We start from the raw sequence: 21441 nt of genomic DNA on the forward strand, positions 1-21441 counted from the left end.
GATGGCTTGCTCGTCTGCTTCCCTCGTCCTAGGAGGTCGTCCAGACAGTTGGACATTTTGCACCACCTTCAAGTATGTTTTCTTCGACCTGGATGACTGAGCTGTCGAGGTTCCTCCTATAATGACTCTTATTTCTCCAAGTGGGGGTTGTGATGACTCTTCCACCTTGGCCTTCAGCTTCTCATCTCTTTGGTCTTGTCCAAAGAAATTCTTCAACTTTCCTTGCCTGATAAGATTCTCTATCTGCTGCTTCAAATCAAAACATTCGTCCGTGTCATGCCCATGGTCTCTGTGAAAGCGGCAATACTTGTTCCTATTGCACTTATTAGGATCTCCTTTCATTTTCTCTAGCCACTTCAAGGACGGATCATCCTTGATTTACATAAGCACTTGCTTTAGTGACGTATTTAAGGGTGTGTATTGCTAATTTCTCGCTGAGGAACTCGCCTTCTTACCATCTTTTTCTTTTTTCTCTTCTGTCCGAGCCTTCTTTGGACGAGGACTCTGATCTGGATAACGCTGGTGTCCAGCTTCCGAGAGTTCTAATCTTTTTATTTTCTTGGCTATAATAGCGTCCTCAGCATTAATGAAATTTTGGGCCGAATGGACAAGTTCAGCCATAGTCTGTAGTTCCTGCTCGTAGAGCTTATGAATGAACAAGTCAGAGTTGACCCTATTGTGAAAGGCGGCCAATAACAACTTGTCGTCCATTTCATCCACCATCAAGGCTTCTCTATTGAATCGGGTAATGAAAGACCGCAAACTTTCGTTTTCCCCCTTCTCTAAAGTTAGCAAACTAGAAGAGGAACGCTTGTGGCGTTGCCCTCCAATGAAATTATTGACCAACAACTTACTCAACTCCTCAAATGAGCCTACAGAGTTTTAGGATATTTTGCTGAACCACACCTACGCTGGTCCCTTAAGTGTGGCAAGGAAAGCTCTACACATAATCTCGCCCGGGACCCCTTGAAGGTGCATGGTCGTCTTGAAGGTAGCGATGTGATCACACGGGTCACGATTTCCATCATACGAATCCAAGGAAGGCATTTTGAATTTCGGGGGTAGGGGGTGACTATTGATGGAAGCCGTGAAAGGGGAGTCCTTTCGGTGAACTAAATCATCCACGGGGTTCGCCCGCCTCATATTCTCCTTCATTTCATCCATGGATTTTCTCATCTAGTCCATCTCCCTTTCCAAGTGTGGCACTTTTCTTGAAGCAATACCCCTTGTCTGATTTCCGGACTCAAAATTTTCTCCTCCACCTTCCTGGCTCTAAGCTCGTCCTTCCGTGTGCCCATCATGGCGCTACCTCCTTAGATTGATCCCCCTGTTCAACTTTTGATTCTAACGGGTCAATTCCACCATAGCGGCAGCCATGGACTGTATATGTTGAACAGAAGCGATTGCATGACAGGCGCTAACTAACGATCGCGGAGGGGATTACTACAAGCATCCCTACTCTCCTGGTGGCCTAGGCTGATCTTGTTCGAACCATTCAACCTTTTGTCTAGGAAAGGCTAATCGTTGAAAACAATCAATCGAACGAAAAGAAAACACTTTCCCACAGACGGCACCAACTGATAATGCGAAGAAAATCAGTAGGCTGGATGTTTCAGACTTGAAAGGACTACTGACTGTCTTGATGGCATGAAAAAGGAAGAAAAGCAATCAAAGGTGACCGGGGTCGCCGGCCAAGAACCCTCCGATGCAAAGTTAGTTTCTCTCTCTCAAATTTTGGAGTTCCAACTTTTTAGGATATGTAAAACGTACATTTGTTTTGTCTGAATAAGTGTTTATATAGTGTCCTAAGAACAGTTATTAGAATTGTAACCTCCCTTGGATTTAAGGAGGTGTTAGGGTTCAGGGATATCTTCCTCAACTATTTAGGAGTTACATTTTTCTCGCATAACGGTCACTGAAAGTTATGCGCATAATACGGAGTTGTTGTACGTACTCAAGAATTTTCCTAAGTATCAAGGGCTCGTCCAGAGGTCCTCGTCCGAAAGTCCTCTGGACGAGCACATCTCGCTTCTAAGGGAGGTCGTTTCTTTACGGACGACCTTCTCATGGACGAGGTTTATGTTCCTTTGGACGGCACGATGTGGTTTTGTAAAACTTGACCACGCAAAGCTCGTCCAAGCACCTTCCAGAATAGACAAGCTTTTTATGGACGAGGTTCTTACAACTTTTGCTTTCTTGGTCTTGCCCTGGACGACCTCTATGGACGATATTGGAGTTAGTTCCCCATCAATATATTGTACATTTTTAAATAAACGGGCTTGGACATGCAGCATAGAGGCAAGCTGGGCTAAAAAAATCTTATGTAGCAAATCTGGTCAAATTTGGTCCCTTGTCAGTTGTTTTGGTTTCCCCTAACTTATGCAGTTTTTCTTTTCTTTAACAAAATGTAATACACTCTTGTTCATCAAAAAACAAATGTAATACATTCTTCAATTAACAGAAAAAATGACTAAAGCACACTTTTCTCCCTTTAAATTTTTAGCTTTTTTGCATTTTTTGTATTTTTACCTTTTGCATTTCAAAATTTTTCATTTTTACCTTTCGTGTTTGATTCATTTTGATATTAGTTTTATTGTCCATTTTTATTCAAGATCTTGTAACACCTAATATTATGAGTGACATGTGTTAATAGACTATACTTATCTAATACAATCATGGTTGTCAAAATCGCGATATGGATTGTAGGATCGCACGATTTTACAATCCCACCTCACCAAAATATTTAGAATCGCACAAGGATCATAAAAATTGTAAGATCATGTATAATCGTATAGGATCATATAGGATCTTACCGATCCTGCCAAAACGTAAAAATCAATTTTTTATAATTTTTTTTAAGTTCATCTTTATAAGTTGTAATTTGTAATCTCAAGACTAAGACATTGTACCTCATAAATGTATCAACTAAGTGGTGGGACTCATATGGAGATGACTTTCTTGAATTGTAAATTTTGCTATAAGAATATTGAGCTTAACTATAACTCTTCAGATTGTGAAAGTAATTGGAGTACATTTAGAATAGTAAGACCAAATGACTTTGGTATATTATCCACTAGTTGAGACTTCTCTATTAAAATTGGTACAACTTTAAGTACACTAAAAAATGAGAAAATTGTTTGTTTAAACAAAAAAAAAATTGAGTTGGTATTTGTAATGTAAAACTTGAAGATAAAAGAGAAAATACTTAAACCATCATGTGCCAAAGAAAAAATTGGTTTGAAGAACTTGTCCTCAAGTGATGAGTGGTTAGCAAAAGGTGTCGACCAAAAGATGACGGTACAGATTTTGATGATAATGAAGTCACAATTCTAAAGTCTTCCTTCATAAATTTGAAAAAAAAAAAAAAAAAAAAGCTACATGTATATAGTGTGAATGTGTGATCACTATTGTATTATTTGGTTATCAATATTACGTGATAATGAGGGTTCAAGAGCTGCTGCCAAAGGAATAAGAGTGCTAGTATTTTGGTACTTGGTTGGTTTCTAATTAAACATTCACTTAACTTTTTAAATACATTGTATCAAAACTTAAATATATTTGTTTTGTTAGTATAGACATAGCAATGTAGATCATGCAAATTACATCATATGATCAAAATCTTTTTCTTTTTTTTATGGAAGAATTCATAATTTATGTGATTACAATCCACAATCCAATCTTACAATCTACGATCTTACCTACCTTCCTGCAATCTCATATAAGATCACAATATTGACAACCTTGAATACAACAATTAGAGTACTAATAAAAATGGATTGATGTATTGTCTTAATGGACAACACTTATCTAGCACTTAATATGGGTAACTTGTCTTATTGAACAATATTTATATGACCAACAAAGAGTAAAGCTTGCTGCCAAAACTACGTATTTCCAATAACATCATTTTAATCATACAAGCAGTACTGGAGAAGAATAAGCTGTATGAACAGCGGTATATTACATTTGAGTGCTCTGTGTCTTTGACAACCAGTTCCGAATATTTGGTGTCAAATACTTTCTTATGTAAATGACTTTGCACTAGATATTATAATAATTAACAAAAGAGAACCACTAAAACTCTACAATAAAAAAATGGAATGAATTATTGGCTCAAGCTAGCCACTCCAGGATACCCCATTCATCGGGCATCTTTCGTATTATCTAATGTTGGGCTATGGCCGTCGACACAGACCAACATAAATACCATATCATGAAGCTGCTGGTCACCCTAAAGATTTCCTTTAGAGTGAACGGAACCATATGCCAGTCAACCTAGATCTTAATGTCACATTCTTCAACAGGTTCTCCTATAGGGCCCGAATATCATATCATGGTATCAATGAAAGGGATATTAAATCTATTTTGTTAGTTTTCCAAGTAGCAAAGTTCTATCTCAAACTAGCATCAACTAACTGGGATGAGAAACTCCCGTACAAGTTATATTGATCCAGCAACAATATGTCTTCAGGAGACAACATCAATGAACCAGTACTCAAGTAGTGTCGAGCAGCCCGTCCCCTGCATTGAAACATATTGAGCAACTATTGCGAGAGAGGTGCCACAAATTGTTATGCTACAAGAACGCCAAATTCAACATTTTAAGCACATACCTCCGTCTTTTGTTCTTGTGAGTGCCTCCTGATAAACGGGAAGTTTCTGATCTGGAAATATGGCACAATGAAGAAATATACTCATATAATGCCACGTCTCTCACCATCAAGTATGATCTTGCAGGAATCATGGACTGGATTATATCAAAAAGACTTGAATTGATTTCACTGCATTACAGTCACCAAAGAAAACGGTTATTTCAACAAAAAAATGCATACCAAGACCCAGGGTAATGAGTTAAAAGCAGATTGCTAAAACTGCCACTTTCAAGACAACTTTTATTTTGAATGAGTTAATACCTTCTCGACAAATCACTTTTAGGTGAACTCATTTCTGAACTTGCCCCAAACAATGTGCTACTTGTTCTCATTTCCTGTCCAATTAATTTACCCAATGCCATTGTATGAGTTGTGGAACCCAACATCTCTGAGGCTATATCAACACTGCTCTCACAGCCCATCTTTGATCCTACAGCAGCTATATCTTTTGCATAAAAGCAAAAACCATGTTGTGCAATTGTAGATGTCATCTGTATTTGCTCATCACACCAGCTGAATGCATCTGATCCCTCAGAAGGGTCCAAAGATGGTTCCAATGAATCCTGCACAAACACTTGACTATCATAATAAAATACACATGAATAACAAAAGAGTAAGGATTTTATATTTTTTTTTAAAGGATACTTACACTTGCTACCATTTGGCAGTTAGATAGCAACAGGTCAGCTTCCGAGATTAGATTGCTCATGCCATGAGCAAGTTTAATACTTTGAATTGCATCTTGTCGTTCCAAGACGATGTATTGCCTTAGATCAGTGCGACAGCCACGAAGCTTTATCCATGATTCTTGTACTAAATCAGTCACCATCAACAGCCTAGGCTTATCCACAAATTTGGACCTTCTATTAAAATCCATGCGACTGCACTCATCCATTACTTGATAACCTCTTGTAGCCTCAACACTTTCAGTTTGGGAATCTTCCACCTCCTCTCCGTGAAGAATTTCAGGATTTACATCACATTTATTTCTTAGCATATCTGAATGTTTCTGTAATCTAAGTAAAGGTTTATCACAATTCTCTGCTTCATCTGGGAACAGGGTCTGGATCCACTCATTGCTCACAGAAACTTCTAAGGAATCAGCAACATGACCACTTCTAGATAACAGCTCTGTTACATCACCTATCATAGTTTCAGGAACAAATGATGATTCTGGCACACATGATACATCAAAAGATTTGCAAGTCTCATCAATTTGCATATCAGGTCTTTCTGAATGTTGATAACAAGTTTCTTCCAAATTCTCTGCTCCAGAGAGTAGCTTGTTGGTTAATGGGCTTAAGCAATTTTCAGTTAATGGACAAGAAAAGGGAAAGCTATTGTTGACTCCTTGGGATGGTTCATTGTTAGAATCTTTATCAAAAACTATAGGATATCCATTACTTAAAATCTCATCTTCAGAATCAGAAGACAGTACTGCATCCAGTTTCCTTCGAACATTTCGCCGAGAGAAAGCGACAGGGGGGCCTGAAGAATTGGATAATTCATCAAATTGAGCTGTGAATTCAATGCAGTCTTCAACAGAACCATTCCTGTTCAACATTGCTACCTTCTTGGCCTCTATACTTTCTGTTTCATTATCATGTGTATCCAAACCTTTCTGCATTTCCTTTTTGTCAAGTTCTTCCTCAACAACCTCCATTGAAGTAGAAATTTCTTCCATCATGGATAATGAATTGGTGATCTCCTTCTCAATTAGCTCAGATAACTGAGAAGGAAATTCCCAGGGAATAATCTTAGGTAGTAACTGATGGCCAGCGTCAATATCAAATACCAATGAACCATATGTTCTCTCCTCTTTTCTATCTGGACAGTCAAAAGGATTATGTTAAAATTATCTCTTCAAGCTGGAACAAAAGGTTTGAAAATGCTAGAATTATGATCACATGATTAAATTCATCTTTCCCTAATAGCTTAAGCCTTTGTTTTTGGGAACAATCGGTAATTTATCATAAAATGCAGTGCATGCAAATAAAAATTTCAAGTAAATGCTCAAATCCATGTACTGAGCATGAGCCTTAACATGTGAGAAAAAATTCATTCCTATTAGTAATTTCCCAAATTATCTTAAGCTATTAGGAAATTGTGAATTTAATCACTTAACTATAATTCTAACACTCCCCCTCACTTGTGGGCCTAAACTTCCCCTTAATAAGTGAGGGCCCAACAAGTGGGAATTTAACATTTTAAATGGGAGGTAAAGTCATGGATCGAACTCAGGATCATCTGCTCTGATACAATGTTAAATTGCCGATTGTCCTAAAAGCTTATGCTATTAGGAAATTGTGAATTTAATCCCTTAACCATAAGTCTAACAAAATCAATACAAAATATATATAGAGCTGTCATAATTGCACTCAGCCGGAGTGAACGGAGATGCTTAATTCTTAATTAATTAAGCAGTTTCTGTTAGCTTTAGCAACATCTGTAAAAACATCTTGTCCACATGATTCCTTCATCATTATTGTTGTACACTATATAGGTGACCACCACACGTAAGCTGCGTATTTACTAAAATTATTTTATAAATGCAGTCAATGATGACATGTGAGACCCCCAAAATGCAGATGGTGTGCTGTATTTCACAAGCTGATTGACTACAATTCACTCAAATACTAGCTGCAACCTGCAAGGCTGCATATTGTATTCCCTGAGAATCTAAAAGAGTTGTATTTGACTGATCAGGGAACCAATTCCCAAATAAAAAATGTGTAGACTTAATAGCAATAATGGCAATATGATAAAAGGAGTTGTGAGTAACAATAACAGCAACAAAAATGACACTGTAAACAATAATAACATGCATATAGATGCTATGCAAGCATGCAAATGTATTGTGCAAAACACCTTTTCTAAATCTTCTACCCTGGCACCAGAACTGAAGATGCATAATGATTTTCCGAATATCTCCATCACAAGACCCAACTAATCGCTCCAGTAAATGAGGTTGGACATTGGCTCCTTCTGCAGCACAAACCTACAGTTGGAAAATAAAATAAACTATAAGGAACACAAAAATCCACAATGGGAAAGTTGAGAGAAGAGGGAAAGGCACAGGAAGCACATACCATACATATATGGCAAAGCAGCTCTTTTAATGATGGCAATGTAAAACACGCCTGTAGCCTGTCCAAACTGTCTGGCAGGACAGGATTGTTACCTGCATTTTACCAGAATAAGAATAAAAACAAAGAAATTAAGTTAAAACCAACTATATTTTTGATAAGTTAAAACCAACAATATTACAATCGATAATGAGACTTTCGATCAGCAAGTCCTCTTACTATTGCTGGTCAATATCATGGGTCCCTTTGCTGTTTCAGCAATTTGTTGTATAGCAGCAAGAAAGCCACGATCTTCAAGAAAAGTGATATCCACATCCTCAAAGAGAATCAAAGGCTTAACTTCACTTTGATTATGCACAGTTCCATTCTCCTTGCAGACAAATTTTGCTGAGGCTCCAATGCCATCACGAGGAGCTTCCTCATCAGAGGGTATCACCTCTACCACCTCATTTTCAAACTCTTGTGATGCACTACAATTGGGCAGAGACTGGGGAGACTTCACAATATGATTGTTCTGTGACTCCACAGGATGTCCCAATGACCTGGAAGAAAAATATACCATATCATAATAGGATAGATGATCACAGTATTATTCAAGGAATAATGTTTAATTTCTGATCATTTTGTTATAACTCATTAAAAACAACGGGCTACCGCTGAAATACATGCATGATATTACAAGATTCCTACTAGCAAGCAAGATTTTGCTTACATCATGGTCTTTTAAAGAGGATGCACTCATAAGCTGAAAAATAAGACAGTAAAATCTGGAAAAAAAAAATTGTTCTGGAAAAAAAAAAATTGTTCTGGAAAAAAAAAAAAGACTAATCATAGCACTACAAATGACTAATTCTCTCAATTCATCAAGTCAGGCATTTTGTAACAAGTACACTTTTATGTAGAATGTTCCCCTTCTAAGTTTATGCTCATGACAGAACAAATTCTTCACGCTCTACAATGATAACAAGTAATAATTTTAAAGCACATTCCCCATATTTAGTCATTTGAAGTGACATAGAAAAATGGTCTATGGTCTAGTCATAGAAGAAAATGAAAATTAAAAAGATGTAAATTACACTGACACCTACAAGGAGGTATAGCGAAATTAGACCACTATACCCAAATTTCAAGAAATGACACTCCACCCCCAAGTAATTCAAAAAGGAGTAGACCATCAATTATTTTGACCATTTAGGGGAATGAGTCTAATTTCACTATGCCTTGAGGGTATCAGTGCAATTTACCTAAAAAATGTGCAATTATCTTTAGCACTCCAAGAATAAATTGTAATAAGATTCCCAAATTTAGTCATTTAAAGTAAAATGGAAGGATGATCTTAGTTGCAGAAGAGAAAAAAATTTTAATGTGTGTGTGTGTGTATTGTATGTCTATGTTCAACTATCATTAGCACTCCAAGATTAAATTATTTTTAAAAAATGAAATTTTTATTTTTAGTCCCTCAAATATGGGGTCAATTTGATTTTGGTCCCTTAATTTTAGAACGTTCAATTTTTTCCTTCAAATTTTTAAAAGTAACAATTTAGTCCATACATTTATTTTTCTGTTTAAGGGACCAAAATCGAACCGAGCCTATATCTAAAAAACCAACCTCAGGAACTAAAATCAAACCAACCCCATATTTTAAGGGACCAAAAATGCAAGTAATAAATGGACAGAAATTAGACAAAGGGACTAAATTATTACATTTTAAAATTTGAAGGACCAAAATCGAACCTATATTTGAGGGACTAAAAATGCAATTTACCCCGTAAATATTTACAACCCCACCAAGTGGAAGCCATAAATAAATCATATAGTGATGATCTGGCAAATTTATTCCATTCTAAAGTGCATCTAAAAAGTGGCTGAAAAGAATTTTTTGAAGCCAGATTCTCACAAGTGCTAGTCCTGCTTTATCATACATTTATATTATTTTGAGGCCCCGTTTCCCTTTTTCTCCCCACTTTTTATTTTCTACTGCACCCTCTACATTGTCATCATTAATGAATTATTCATCTCATGTTAAATGCAATAAACAACAAACACATGAAACAATGAAACATAGAAGAAAGTGTCATAGGAAATAAAAAAAAAGACTGCATAGTTGGAAAGTTTAGTCAGATACAATTACCCAGCACAATAAAGTTGAGAAACTAAAAACACAGCCACTAGTGCTAAAGATAAATTGACAAACCTTTTGAGCCAACGTGATTCTAGAGCCTCCCCAAACCTCTGCTTCACTAGAGCTCCACTGCGACAGTCTGATGCACTTAGCTAACAAAGCAACAGATAAGACACATTTAACTTCACTTGAAAGGCTGTTTCCATAAAGTTAAACTATACAACAAGTTATTGAATTGACTTTTAACAGTATGTTAAAATGGTTCAAATTGTTGATAGCAGTGGTGGGATATACCCCTAGCTATATCAAACAGCAACAAAGAAGACAATTCTGCTTTCTGTCTGTAGCATACTTGTTGCTGAAGTTCAGGTAATAAGAAGAATCAATAAGTAGATCAGAAGTAAAAGCAAAACTGCTACTTTTGCTGTCCTTGGGAATAAGGCAAAACAAACCATTTCTCATAGCACTGATGTAGTGAATAGAAACACTTCTACTGATAAACACAATAACTCCAAAATGACTAACTGAAATTTTTTGTGCTTTGCATTCATACACAACAATCAGGGGGGTAGTCAGTTATTTAGAGGGGAAACTAGAGCTTAAATTTATTGCAAATTGGATTCAATGGCAAGCATCTTTGCCCACAGTTTCTGCAACCTACCAACACCATGTAGATATTTTTTCAAGAATCTAAAGATGATGTCTGAAAATCCCAAACCAAAAAGGATTTGTTGGGTTTAACCGTTAAAAAGCAGTTTCAACCAATCTTATAATTAATTGATTCAAGTAATAAGTAATAACTTGCAGCCAATCTCTGAATCCAACCAACCCAACTGTTTCTAACCAACTCATGTGAAACCAGCCTATCAACTTAATAATTGCTTTGGTCTGGCATTGGTTAGGATATATTCAACCCAACTTCAGGTTGGTGTTAAAATCCACCCCAAGACTGACCAACACAAAATGTGCAGAATCCAAAATATTGCAGTGTGCCACAACACGCATTAGGCCATACCCAGTGCACAAAATCCCACTTTTGTGGATATGGGAGAGGTGGTAGGCAGCCTCTTCCCCCCCCCCCCCCCGCCCCCCCCACTTTTGTTTTTTTGGGAGAGGCTGATTCCCTCCCATTCTCCTATCGCTTGAATGGAAGGCACTTGCCCTCACACTACAACATGCCTAGTATTAAATGAAAACAGGGGAACTTGAGTGCATTAGAAGGATTAAAAAAAAAAAAAGGAAATGCATCCCAGCTTATGTGCATGTTAGCTTATGTCATATCAATGGCTATATTAATTTTTAACCATGCATCCCAGCATCTTGAGCTTCCTATTCATGATTATATGCATATTAGGATACATAAAATCAATCAGTGAACCATCAAATCTGGAATAGTCAATACAGTTCAAAAACAAAATTGTGCAATTTCAGGTGATACCTCCAAAATCTCAAACCCTTGCTCTTGTGCACAAGCATAGATAGCTGCAGATTTCCCACACTGCAACACAAGAAACAAACCTTTCAACCACCAGTATAAACAAAAAGCATTTGCTATGAAGCATTGAGTTTGAGAACATTTATGCCATATGGAAAATAAACGAATGAGTTTCAAGTTTCATTAACAGATGATTTCACTTAACAATGAAGGAACTCAAACATATTACCCCAACATAAAGCAGACAAAGACTGATGAGAAAAGGCCAACAAAGAGTCAAATCTAACAGTAAAGTATATTGGCACAAGCATTGTACAAAACCTCTTATCTGTGGAATAAGATCCCCTCCCATTGAATCCTTCAATTTCCTCCTATTTTTATTTAGGTGTAAGACATGTAGCATTTAAAAATCAAATAAATGCCGCGTGTCTCAAACCAGGTTAAAATTGGGAGGGAATTGGAGGATTGCATTGGAGGAGATCCTTTCCCTATAGGCAGGATAGTGCACACTAACTTAATTACCAAAGTTTGATTTTCTACTCATCTACATGCACCTCCAAGGAAAATCAGTTAGAAATTCTAGAATAGATTTCCTTCCAATGATTCCTAAAAAGAAGAAAACAGACCGACACACATATTGGCTTCCACCAAAGACAAACTCCTCTAATTAATAGGTGTCATTTTTATTTTTATTTTATAAATCAATGGATGTCAAAATTATTAAACATTAATTGAGAAATGAGTGATTATATCTCCAAGTTAAACTCTTTTATGACAAAGAATTTCTGAGATCCCCAAAAACAGTAAAGAGATTAAGATACAGGCCCAATCGAACATCATGATTGTCAAACCTGCTAGGTCAGTCGAATCATACTGCGGACTATTGTGACAAAGCAAGTTAAAAGAACATTAGTACCACTGATATAACCCCTCATTCTTTCAACTTTTTTCTAACACCTTTTCCCAACAGCAGCATTGGGTTCTACGGTTATAGACTTATAGCATCCTGCCCACCCCATTTAAAAATTTTGTTTAGGAGAGAAACTCACTACCTATCAAAATTTGTCTCCTAAAAGTCCTACCACCTGAAAAAAAAAATATTATTTCTAAAAAAAAAAAACTTGTATTGAAAGTTAATGTTTTATGAAAAAACCAACTACATACGCAAACATTCTTTATTATCTTGCAAAGTTCCAAGACTGGATAAGCCTATTTGTATGCATAATGACATGTTGTTTTTATAATAGCTACTGTGTATATCAATACTATGTCCATAGAATATGATAAATTTTATTTTCCACAGGATGTCAACCCAGCCTTTACCTTTATCTGGGCTTAGTATAGGCAGACACCATTTTTTAGAATTAAAAAGTAAACTAAACTAGGAAAGAAAATAGGATTACCAATAAATGAACCTCAGACAAGGAAAAGGTGTTATTAGTCTTCAAAGCAATATTCCTAAGAGAATTTACCGAAAGATGGCCAAAATCACCATCATTTTGAATGCATGTTGAGATATGATAAATGAAATAACGTTCTTCAAGCAAGTAATAACAACACCACAACTTCAAGTACAGAAACCAGAAACAATCCAAACTTAAATTAAAACAAACAGAAGGTGCAGCTAAAAAAATATATATTTGGATATACCCCAACTGGTCCTGTAACTAAGAGAACGTTCTTTAGACCAGGTTCTTCATCTATGTCTTCTGAATCAGAACACCTATAATCATCATCTTGCATGTCACATTGATCACCATCAGTTCGAACTTTGCTGATTTGGAAACCTCTTTCATGCCACATATGTAGCCAATCACTCAAAAACTTGACAGATTCATCATTACCACATACCTGCAGGACACCAGAATAACAGAATTATGAAAAGTAAATGTACATCATCTCCAATGAGGAACAGGACAAAAGGTGTCAATCTACTTAGGTAAATAAATAATTGAAACACACAACATCAATGCAAAGAAGAGACTGATACAACGTATCTGACCTCAGTAGCCTTCTTTGGTTTGTACTTATATGTCCATAAGCAATTCTCAAGCTGATTATCAGGACTTGCATAGTATGACATCATACTGCAATATCAGCATAAATGAAAGAGATATCAATATCTAGTATTCCAACTGAGAATCATGCATAAATGATTTAAAAACTAGTGATAAGTGTCACAAACAGTATAGTTATAACTCGGTGAAAGAAAAGGAAGATGGGAAAAGTGGCAGAAATGCTTGTCTGATATTATACACAAAAATAATTAAATTGGGAACTAAGTATGATTAACTTTTTTATTTAGAAGTAACTAAGTATGATTAACTTATGTGATGGCTTGACAAATGCATCCATGTTTGATATTTCAACAAAATTGTTTACCGCCAAGACAGTATGGGTTCAAAGACGGTTAAAGAACAAAAAAAAATTGCAATCATGTCATGTATTCCTGTTGTAATTTTCTACAATGATATGACTTCATCAAGGATGTGTTATTCAAAATTGCACCAATACAAGAGCTTATATAAATTTAACAGGACATTTGCTACCATATCACCATGTACAAAGGCTAATAACAGTTATCTACAAACATTTTTAAAGATAGCACAATGGTGCTAATATTTTTGGCAGTTTCAAAGGTTTCTTCAGCTTTTAGCTTTGGCAGAAAAGATTTATAAAAGACCATTTCAATAAGGAGTAGTTAGTGCAAAGACAGCAATCTAAGGAAAAGTTGTTTCAGTGGTTTATTTTCTTCTTTCTCCACCAGAATAATAAAATCTTAATGCCATGGTAAGTTAAACCAAGAATGTGAGAATTGACACTAAAGTTTACATATACAGTAAGGAAAGAAGGAAGAATAAAATCCTCAAAGACAACCAAATAACAAGTAAACATTGAATTATCATGCCTCTTTGAAGTGGTAGAGTAAATGCTGGAAAATACTTGCAAAGCATTATATATGGTTGTAAACAATGGGGGGAGAGAGGGGGGATATAAAGACTTTTTAAGTTTTAACAGACTGAACTTGCAATACTCAGCACATTTAATATTTATTAAATGTGACCTAACAGGAAAAACATCGATAAGTAAAGGAAGATTATCCATATATAAACACCATGGAGATTTTGAATATTAAAGTTAACCTTTCCTGAAGAAATCTACTTTGCTGCAGAATATCTGACTTCCTAAGACAGCTAGCATGCCCAGAAAATAAACCAACTTCCTCCACCTCATAGTCCTGAGAGTAATTCATATATAATGACTCAAAAATCATTACATTGTAGAGAAACTAAACAAACAATTCAAAAAAGGAGGGGGGTGGAATTGAAAGAAGGAATTGGTGATGTATTCAGATAAATGATGCAGTACATACCACTTCAGGTGCATGTTCAAGTTGGTTAGGACATTGATCCAATGACGCTTCATTCTGTACAGTTGATGCATCACAAGGATGTAAAAAGATGGGAAGCTTATCAATATGTAAGGACCCAGCAGAGCTTTCAAAAATTGATGATGATGTGTTTTCTAAACTATGATTGGTATTGATAAAGGTGCCATCACAAAATTTCCAGTTTCTCCAATCAAGAGACGCCGCCTCATCCTGCATAGCAGAGAATGTAGGTTTCACCTTAGGTGAGGAAGGTAAATAAAGACATTAAAATTCGGAAATTAAATACAATTTTTTTTTTTTAATTTATACGGAAAGCTAACTTTGAAGTACCATACTTGAGTTGTTTCAAATACATGAATTGGGCCGCAAGTAATACTTTTATCCCCCAAATCAACAAAGCAACAACTACCCTCCACTTCAGTAGCCTCTTGGTTTTTCTTTCCTGCTTTCCATGATGAGAAAAAAGGATGTATTTGCTTTCCTGCAAACATCCGTGAATTTTCCTGATCAAAGACAAAAGAAAAACACTTAAGAGCTACACACTGAAATACTACGGGTGATAAACATGAAGCAAACAAACCCAAGTTACAATCACTTTCAATATTCAAGCTAAAAGTTTTCATATAACCAAATGTCCCAAAATCAGCACAAAACCAAAGAAGTGCAACTTGAGCTACCATAACTAATTTCAGCTTATTCCTCTTCTTTATCTTTTTTTTTTGTAATTTTTTTGATACCAAAATCGTTATTTATTCATAGTATGAGTAAGCAAAGCAATAACCACAATGACAAACATAAGCATATCCAATTACCAAAATCTCGCAATATGGTGACTGACCTGAGCTGACATCTTTGCCTCTAACCGCAAATCCGGAACTGGCGGGGATGCAGCTTGACACTCTATCGAATTAGCCATTGTTTTCTTGGGCGTAGTATTCACTGCTCGCTTCTCCTTCACCTGCTTTAGAAAACAAAACAAAAAACAAATACTTGAGAATTAGCTATCCTAAATTTTCGATCAGATAATTCAAATTCAATGCACATTAACAATTTTCAATCACCTTCTTGGAAGCTCGCAGCATTGACTTTCCTTTAGGCTTCCTCTTCTTCTTGCTTTGACTGCTCCCACCGAAATTCTCGTCCTCGTCCTCGTCCTCGTCCTCATCTTCCGCACAGTCCTTCTCAGTGTTCTGAACCTTGTGATCGCCGTTCTCTTCGCACTCTTGCGGTTTTTGCGGGAAGAGCGTGGACTGGACCAATCTGCGGCGAACACATCGCCGCAGATCCTCCGGTGGTGGCCGGATATCGCCGGGGCTGAGCTCCGTCAAGGGCTCGTCTTTGTCGTCCGATTTGTCCATGCAGATGTAGATGTAGATGTAGGCTTTGGGGAATTAGGGTATTGGAACTTGGAAGAGGAATTTGGGAATTGGCGACGAAATTCTGATTTGGAATTGGGAGAATATTAATTAGTAATAAATAAAAGGTTTTAGAGAAATATATATATATACTTTGGAGGGAAAGAGAACGTTGTTCCCGCCTTGGAGCGGAGAGATGTCCTTTTGCTTTTTGGCAGTGAACTCAATAATACTACTACTACGGTACTACTACTCTGGGTACGGGTTACTTGTTGAAAATTTGAAGTTTTAATTTGTAATTATGAGAATTTAATTCAAACATCCCGTAGCTTTTACTGGTGGAACCGGTACCCAGTGACTTTGTTCTTGCCCTACAATATATTTTCACATTTATTTTTTAAATGGAAAGAAACAGATTTGAGATTTCAATATCTCCCTCCCACATAAGAAACTTTTTAAGACTATATTTAAGTACATTATTTTAAGTGTTTTCTTTTTATTTTTCTCTTAAAATTTTTAGCTATATGACTTTTTTTTCATGATATATATAAGTGTATTTTTTGTTAACGAGTTACATAGCAAAGACATTCTAAGCTTAACTCTTGGAAAGTGTATGACCACCAAACTGTAATCAATAGGACTATATGCAGGTTCACTTGGACCAATAATGAAGTATAATATCCTTTTATTTCATTAAAAGGATTTGCCATTATAAAATATACTATAAATTACATTGCATTGTCTCCTAGTTACGAATATGAAAATTATTGGACTTTAATTCCTATTTGCTTTATAAATTAAATATATAATATGAAAATTGCATGGATAAAGTTGGTCTATAAATGGTAATCTATAAGATCAAATATTAAATTATGAAGTCGGAAAGTGTTTAGGGCATATATCTGACATGCATAGTTGATTTTTCCAAATCAGGGTCAAAGGATATTTGGAATAGTGAGCATCTCCTTTCTAATGTCTTTTAAAATCTCCTTCTCGCTCCATAGAAATTTGGGGAAGCTAATGGGTTATTGTTGGTTGATCGATCGATGAAGGCTAGGGGTTGGTTTAAGGATCCCACCAACTTGGGTTTGTGTTTAAGAGATTAGTAGGTGGTTGATCATTATTTCGAGGTGTTTCTAGGGTATTTGAAGCACAAAAATTTATGGCTTTTTAGAGAAGAGGTTACGTGTAACACAAATGATTAGTGGTCACTTTATCTATTTTCAAAAGCTCATGTCTAAATTGACATATCAATTTTAGAATGTTATAAATTTGTTATGGCATTTTATTATGCTCCTAGCATTACTCTTATTTTTATTAAATTCAAATTCTTGAAATTATCAAGTTAAGCTGGTCAATATATTTTTAAGGTAGACAAAACATACTAATTTAAATATAATATATATATATATATATATATATCCCCCTTTCTTGCAAGTATAATCCGGAGTATTTTTTTGGGAAGTCGGGGTGGTGTGTACTTTGTAGTTGCCCTAGGTCAGGCCGTTTACATAATTATGTGGCATGTTAATACCTGGCTATTTGATTTAGGCCCAGACCATGGGCCATGGAATTTTGCTATTCTGTAACCAAAATTACTACTCGTGTAGCATTATCACTTATCAAAGCCCTCTTGTCAGAGAAAGCATTATTTATATCGAACATTAAGCCACTCGTATAAGACTAGTATGCATACATCAAAATGTCCAAATATTGTCAAAGTAGTGGTGGAATGGGTATTATTCAGCAAAAAAAAAAAAATGTGGTGGAAAGGTTATCGGGTAGTATGTGTAATGGCTCTGCTCACTCTACCCTCATTTTAGATTGCAGACAACTGATGAGACGGATTCCAAGCACGAAGATTAAGGTCCGTTATCGAGAGGTGAACCAATGTGTAGATCGACCAGCTAAGAATAGAGCAGATCAACAGCATGATTTTACGGTTTTGGCCAATCCACCTAGGTATATCATTTTATTGATGTATTATGATTTTATGGGCTTGTACTATGAGAGGCTTTTCCTTAACTCTTCTATTTAATTAATGCAATGCAATCCTTTTCCTACCTTAAAAAAAAAAATGCTTGTGACGACGTTGAAAGATTGTCAGCTTGGAGATTGTTTACTAGTATGGCCAAAATATTGTCATTCACTGTGTTAAAGATATAGTATACTAAACCTTAAACTAATAGACTTATAATATAAGTAGAAGACTTTGACTTGCACACAAATCAATAATATACTAATAAAGTGTAGTACAAATCTTGTGTTACAATAAACCATAACATGTGTATATATAAAAAACTAAACCCTAGACTAATAGGCTTCTAATGCAAGTAGGAGATTTGACTTGCACACAAAGTAGAATTAGACTTTGGTCTATCTAACACACTATATTATCCTCTTAACTAGAACTTTTCATGTGGAGTGCTACCACCCATCCCAATATAGCACCTGCTACAACCTACAAACATACCAACAAAACAATGTTCTTTTAGAGTCAAGTCCTTAATATAACAATGTTTAGTCATTTAAATCAAGAAAAAAAAAATTCAAGAGCACAAAACAAACTATCGTTCACTCTCAAGCCTCATGTTTCAAAGCATGAGCTTGAGCATGTGAAGGTGTGTATATGATCAACTTTTAAGTTTGGCACTCCACATCGCCATGTCAAATGCCCAAAACCCACCACAACCATGAACATAATTTGGGCAACTGCTCATATTTTAAGTATACCCACACCGTACATTCCTCTAATTTTACTTTCTTGCATCAAAGTAAAGGCTTTGTTACATCCAAAACTAGGTCAAAATGCTCAAATATCACTTATTTTTGAAATTTTCAGCAAAATAGCATTGTTTGCAAAAAATTTGTATAATCAAGTTCCAAAATGATGGTAATCATGGTATTTTGCTACATAGTTTGCGAACAATGCTATTTTGCTGAAAATTTAAAAAATAGGTGATATTTGGCCATGTTGACCCTAAAACTATTCAAAGTTAAAACTTGTAAGAACTTTCCCCAACTAGACCCATGCCATATCAACCATCAACACCGAACCTACTGCTTGACCAACTCTTTCCCAACTTATATAGTAATATAAACCAGTGAAAGACCATGGATTTGAAGTTTTGAACCAAAAAAGGAACTGAGTTCAAATGAAGTTTATATGGTTCAACATAAGCACTCTCCATGAGTAAGTGTTTATCAAAAATCCAAGGACACCTCGCTAGAACTCTGGCCATATCATTAGCAGCAAAAGTATTCCACAAAAACCATGTTACCTACCCAAGGCATCCTATATAGTCATTAATTATATATACAGTTTTCCAAGTGTTGCGTATAGTATGTTCAAAGCTCATTGATTGAAATTATTAATTGATAACACCTTAACCATGACACATAAGCTTCCCACCCAGCGAATAAATAATAATACACCTTCACTCCTCATCGAAAAATTTGTACAGGATCACATGACACATTGTGACCCAACAGTACAGATCCCCCCTCTCTAAGCAAAACACCAAAATGCAGTAATACTTCATCGAATGTTTTTCCAAAGAGAACTTGAGAGACTCAGATATTTTTGCTCAACTTGTTAAGGTATTTTTTGTTATTTTCCCTTTTATGTTAGAGCATTCACATCGGTCCATGAATAATAAAACAATTTGAAGAATTTACATATTTTTGCCTAAAAATGACTCATATCAGTTTGTGTATAATTGTGTAAATTTACACTGACTAGTATTGTCTATTTTGCATTAAATTATTTATTCTTTTTTTACGCATCTTAAGGATAATGGAAGAGAATGAATAGTAATTGTTGTTTGTGAAGAAAGATAAACAATAAAAATAAGAGAGAAAATTTTGATAATTATTGAAATGTAGTATAAAATAGATAATTTGACGTAAGTTATTTTGAAAAGTATATAAAATGGAAAAAGTAGGTTCTTATACTTAAATAGAAATGGATTTTTGCATGAGTTAATTTGAATGATCAGGATTCAAACTCATTACAAGCCAAATAATAAAAGTTCTCTTTCTCCACTTGCAAATTCTAGGTTTAATAGCATTGTGGAAGTAACATGATTGATGTATAATAAAGGTTGTATTATAGCCTTACTAGTATGTAACCCCATGCATATGCATGGATATACTTAAAAGATACACATTAAGATGCATAGTATAATAATCTTACATATATAATTTAAATATTGTTGATAATCATTCTTATAAATATTTTTAACTCTTTAAAAAGTCTTGTAAGAATGTTATTAAGTAGAAAATGTAAATTGTCCATTTTTTAAAATATATTTATGTTCATTAATTGTAGACTCTTTGGTTTTTTTACAAAATAATTCACTTGAATGGATATTTATGATATGATCCCATATTTGATTCCAAAAGTAAAAAATAAAGCTATCTCAAAAAATAAATAATTTAGGACACATGGTGCAAAATTGTACTTCAATTGTAGAATCTCTCTAAACTTTACTTATATAATTTTTATGCCAAATGAATTGTTTATATATATATATATATATATATATATATATATATATATATATATATATATATATATATATATATCAAACTCTTTCTTCCTCTAATTCTATATATAGTGTTAAATATATGATTGGGTTAAATATATGATTATACATATCAAACTCGTTTTCTACTCTAGATTTACTCATTTGGCAAAAAATTTAAAAAAAAAAAAAACCTTCAATTAGATGGAACATGTGCTGTTAAATTAAACTCTAATTAAAATATAATTTTTACACTAAACTAACTAACTTGGTTCAAAATTTAAAAAAATTTGATTAGATGGGACACATGGCGCAAAATTAGACTCTAATTGAATTTCAATTTAAAAACTAATTAGATTTTCTCTTAGTTTTACTTATTAATATATATATATATATATATATAGATGACTTATAAACTTGAATTGTTATTAGCTCTCCAAAAAAAGACTCATAAATATATAATCATTAAAAAAATATTTTTTTTATGGTTTACTTATATTGAACTCCTCGGTTTTTACACTAAATTAACTCATTTGGTACAAAGATTAAAAAAATTTAGATTAAATAAGACACATGTCACAAAATTAAACTCTAATCAAAATTTAATTTTTACATTGAATTAACTCACTTAGCACAAAAATTTTAAAACTTAGATTAGATAGGACACGTATCGCAAAATTAGACTTTAATTAAATTCCAATTTGAAATTTAATTAAATTTTCTCTCAATTTTACCTATTATTATATATATAGATATAGATTGGTTGCACGTATTAATTTTCACCTTGTGAGTTCTTTAGAAAGCTATGAATTTTTTTTTTTTTTTTTTTTGTCTTGACTCTTGAGCATAACTCTTAAGCCAGACAACCACATGA

General features: G+C 34.7%; 1 protein-coding gene across 3 annotated transcripts; it reads right to left on the reverse strand.

The window, feature by feature from the left end:
• Positions 1-3862: 3862 nt before the first annotated feature.
• Positions 3863-16272, reverse strand: LOC142621123 (uncharacterized). Of its 3 annotated transcripts, none has more exons than XR_012841705.1 (16): positions 15748-16272; positions 15525-15644; positions 15022-15189; positions 14669-14896; positions 14439-14533; positions 13298-13382; positions 12946-13146; positions 11299-11358; positions 9933-10012; positions 7958-8280; positions 7742-7833; positions 7521-7650; positions 5302-6479; positions 4914-5226; positions 4614-4781; positions 3863-4521 (listed from the first exon to the last, which is right to left on the reverse strand). XR_012841705.1 is itself a non-coding variant. In XM_075794433.1 (16 exons), exons 1-16 carry the CDS (start codon positions 16042-16044, stop codon positions 4392-4394), a joined length of 3657 nt encoding a protein of 1218 aa, XP_075650548.1. In that variant the 5' UTR covers positions 16045-16266; the 3' UTR covers positions 3863-4391. The 3 variants fall into 3 exon arrangements, 2 of the variants coding, with proteins under 2 accessions (XP_075650548.1, XP_075650549.1); XM_075794433.1 differs by having other exon boundaries at positions 4914-5215; positions 15748-16266; XM_075794434.1 differs by lacking the exon at positions 15022-15189 and having other exon boundaries at positions 4914-5215; positions 15748-16267.
• Between the last annotated feature and the right edge of the window lie 5169 nt (positions 16273-21441).

The sequence above is a fragment of the Castanea sativa genome, chromosome 12 (assembly GCF_040712315.1).
Source record: "Castanea sativa cultivar Marrone di Chiusa Pesio chromosome 12, ASM4071231v1".
Taxonomy (NCBI): domain Eukaryota; kingdom Viridiplantae; phylum Streptophyta; class Magnoliopsida; order Fagales; family Fagaceae; genus Castanea; species Castanea sativa.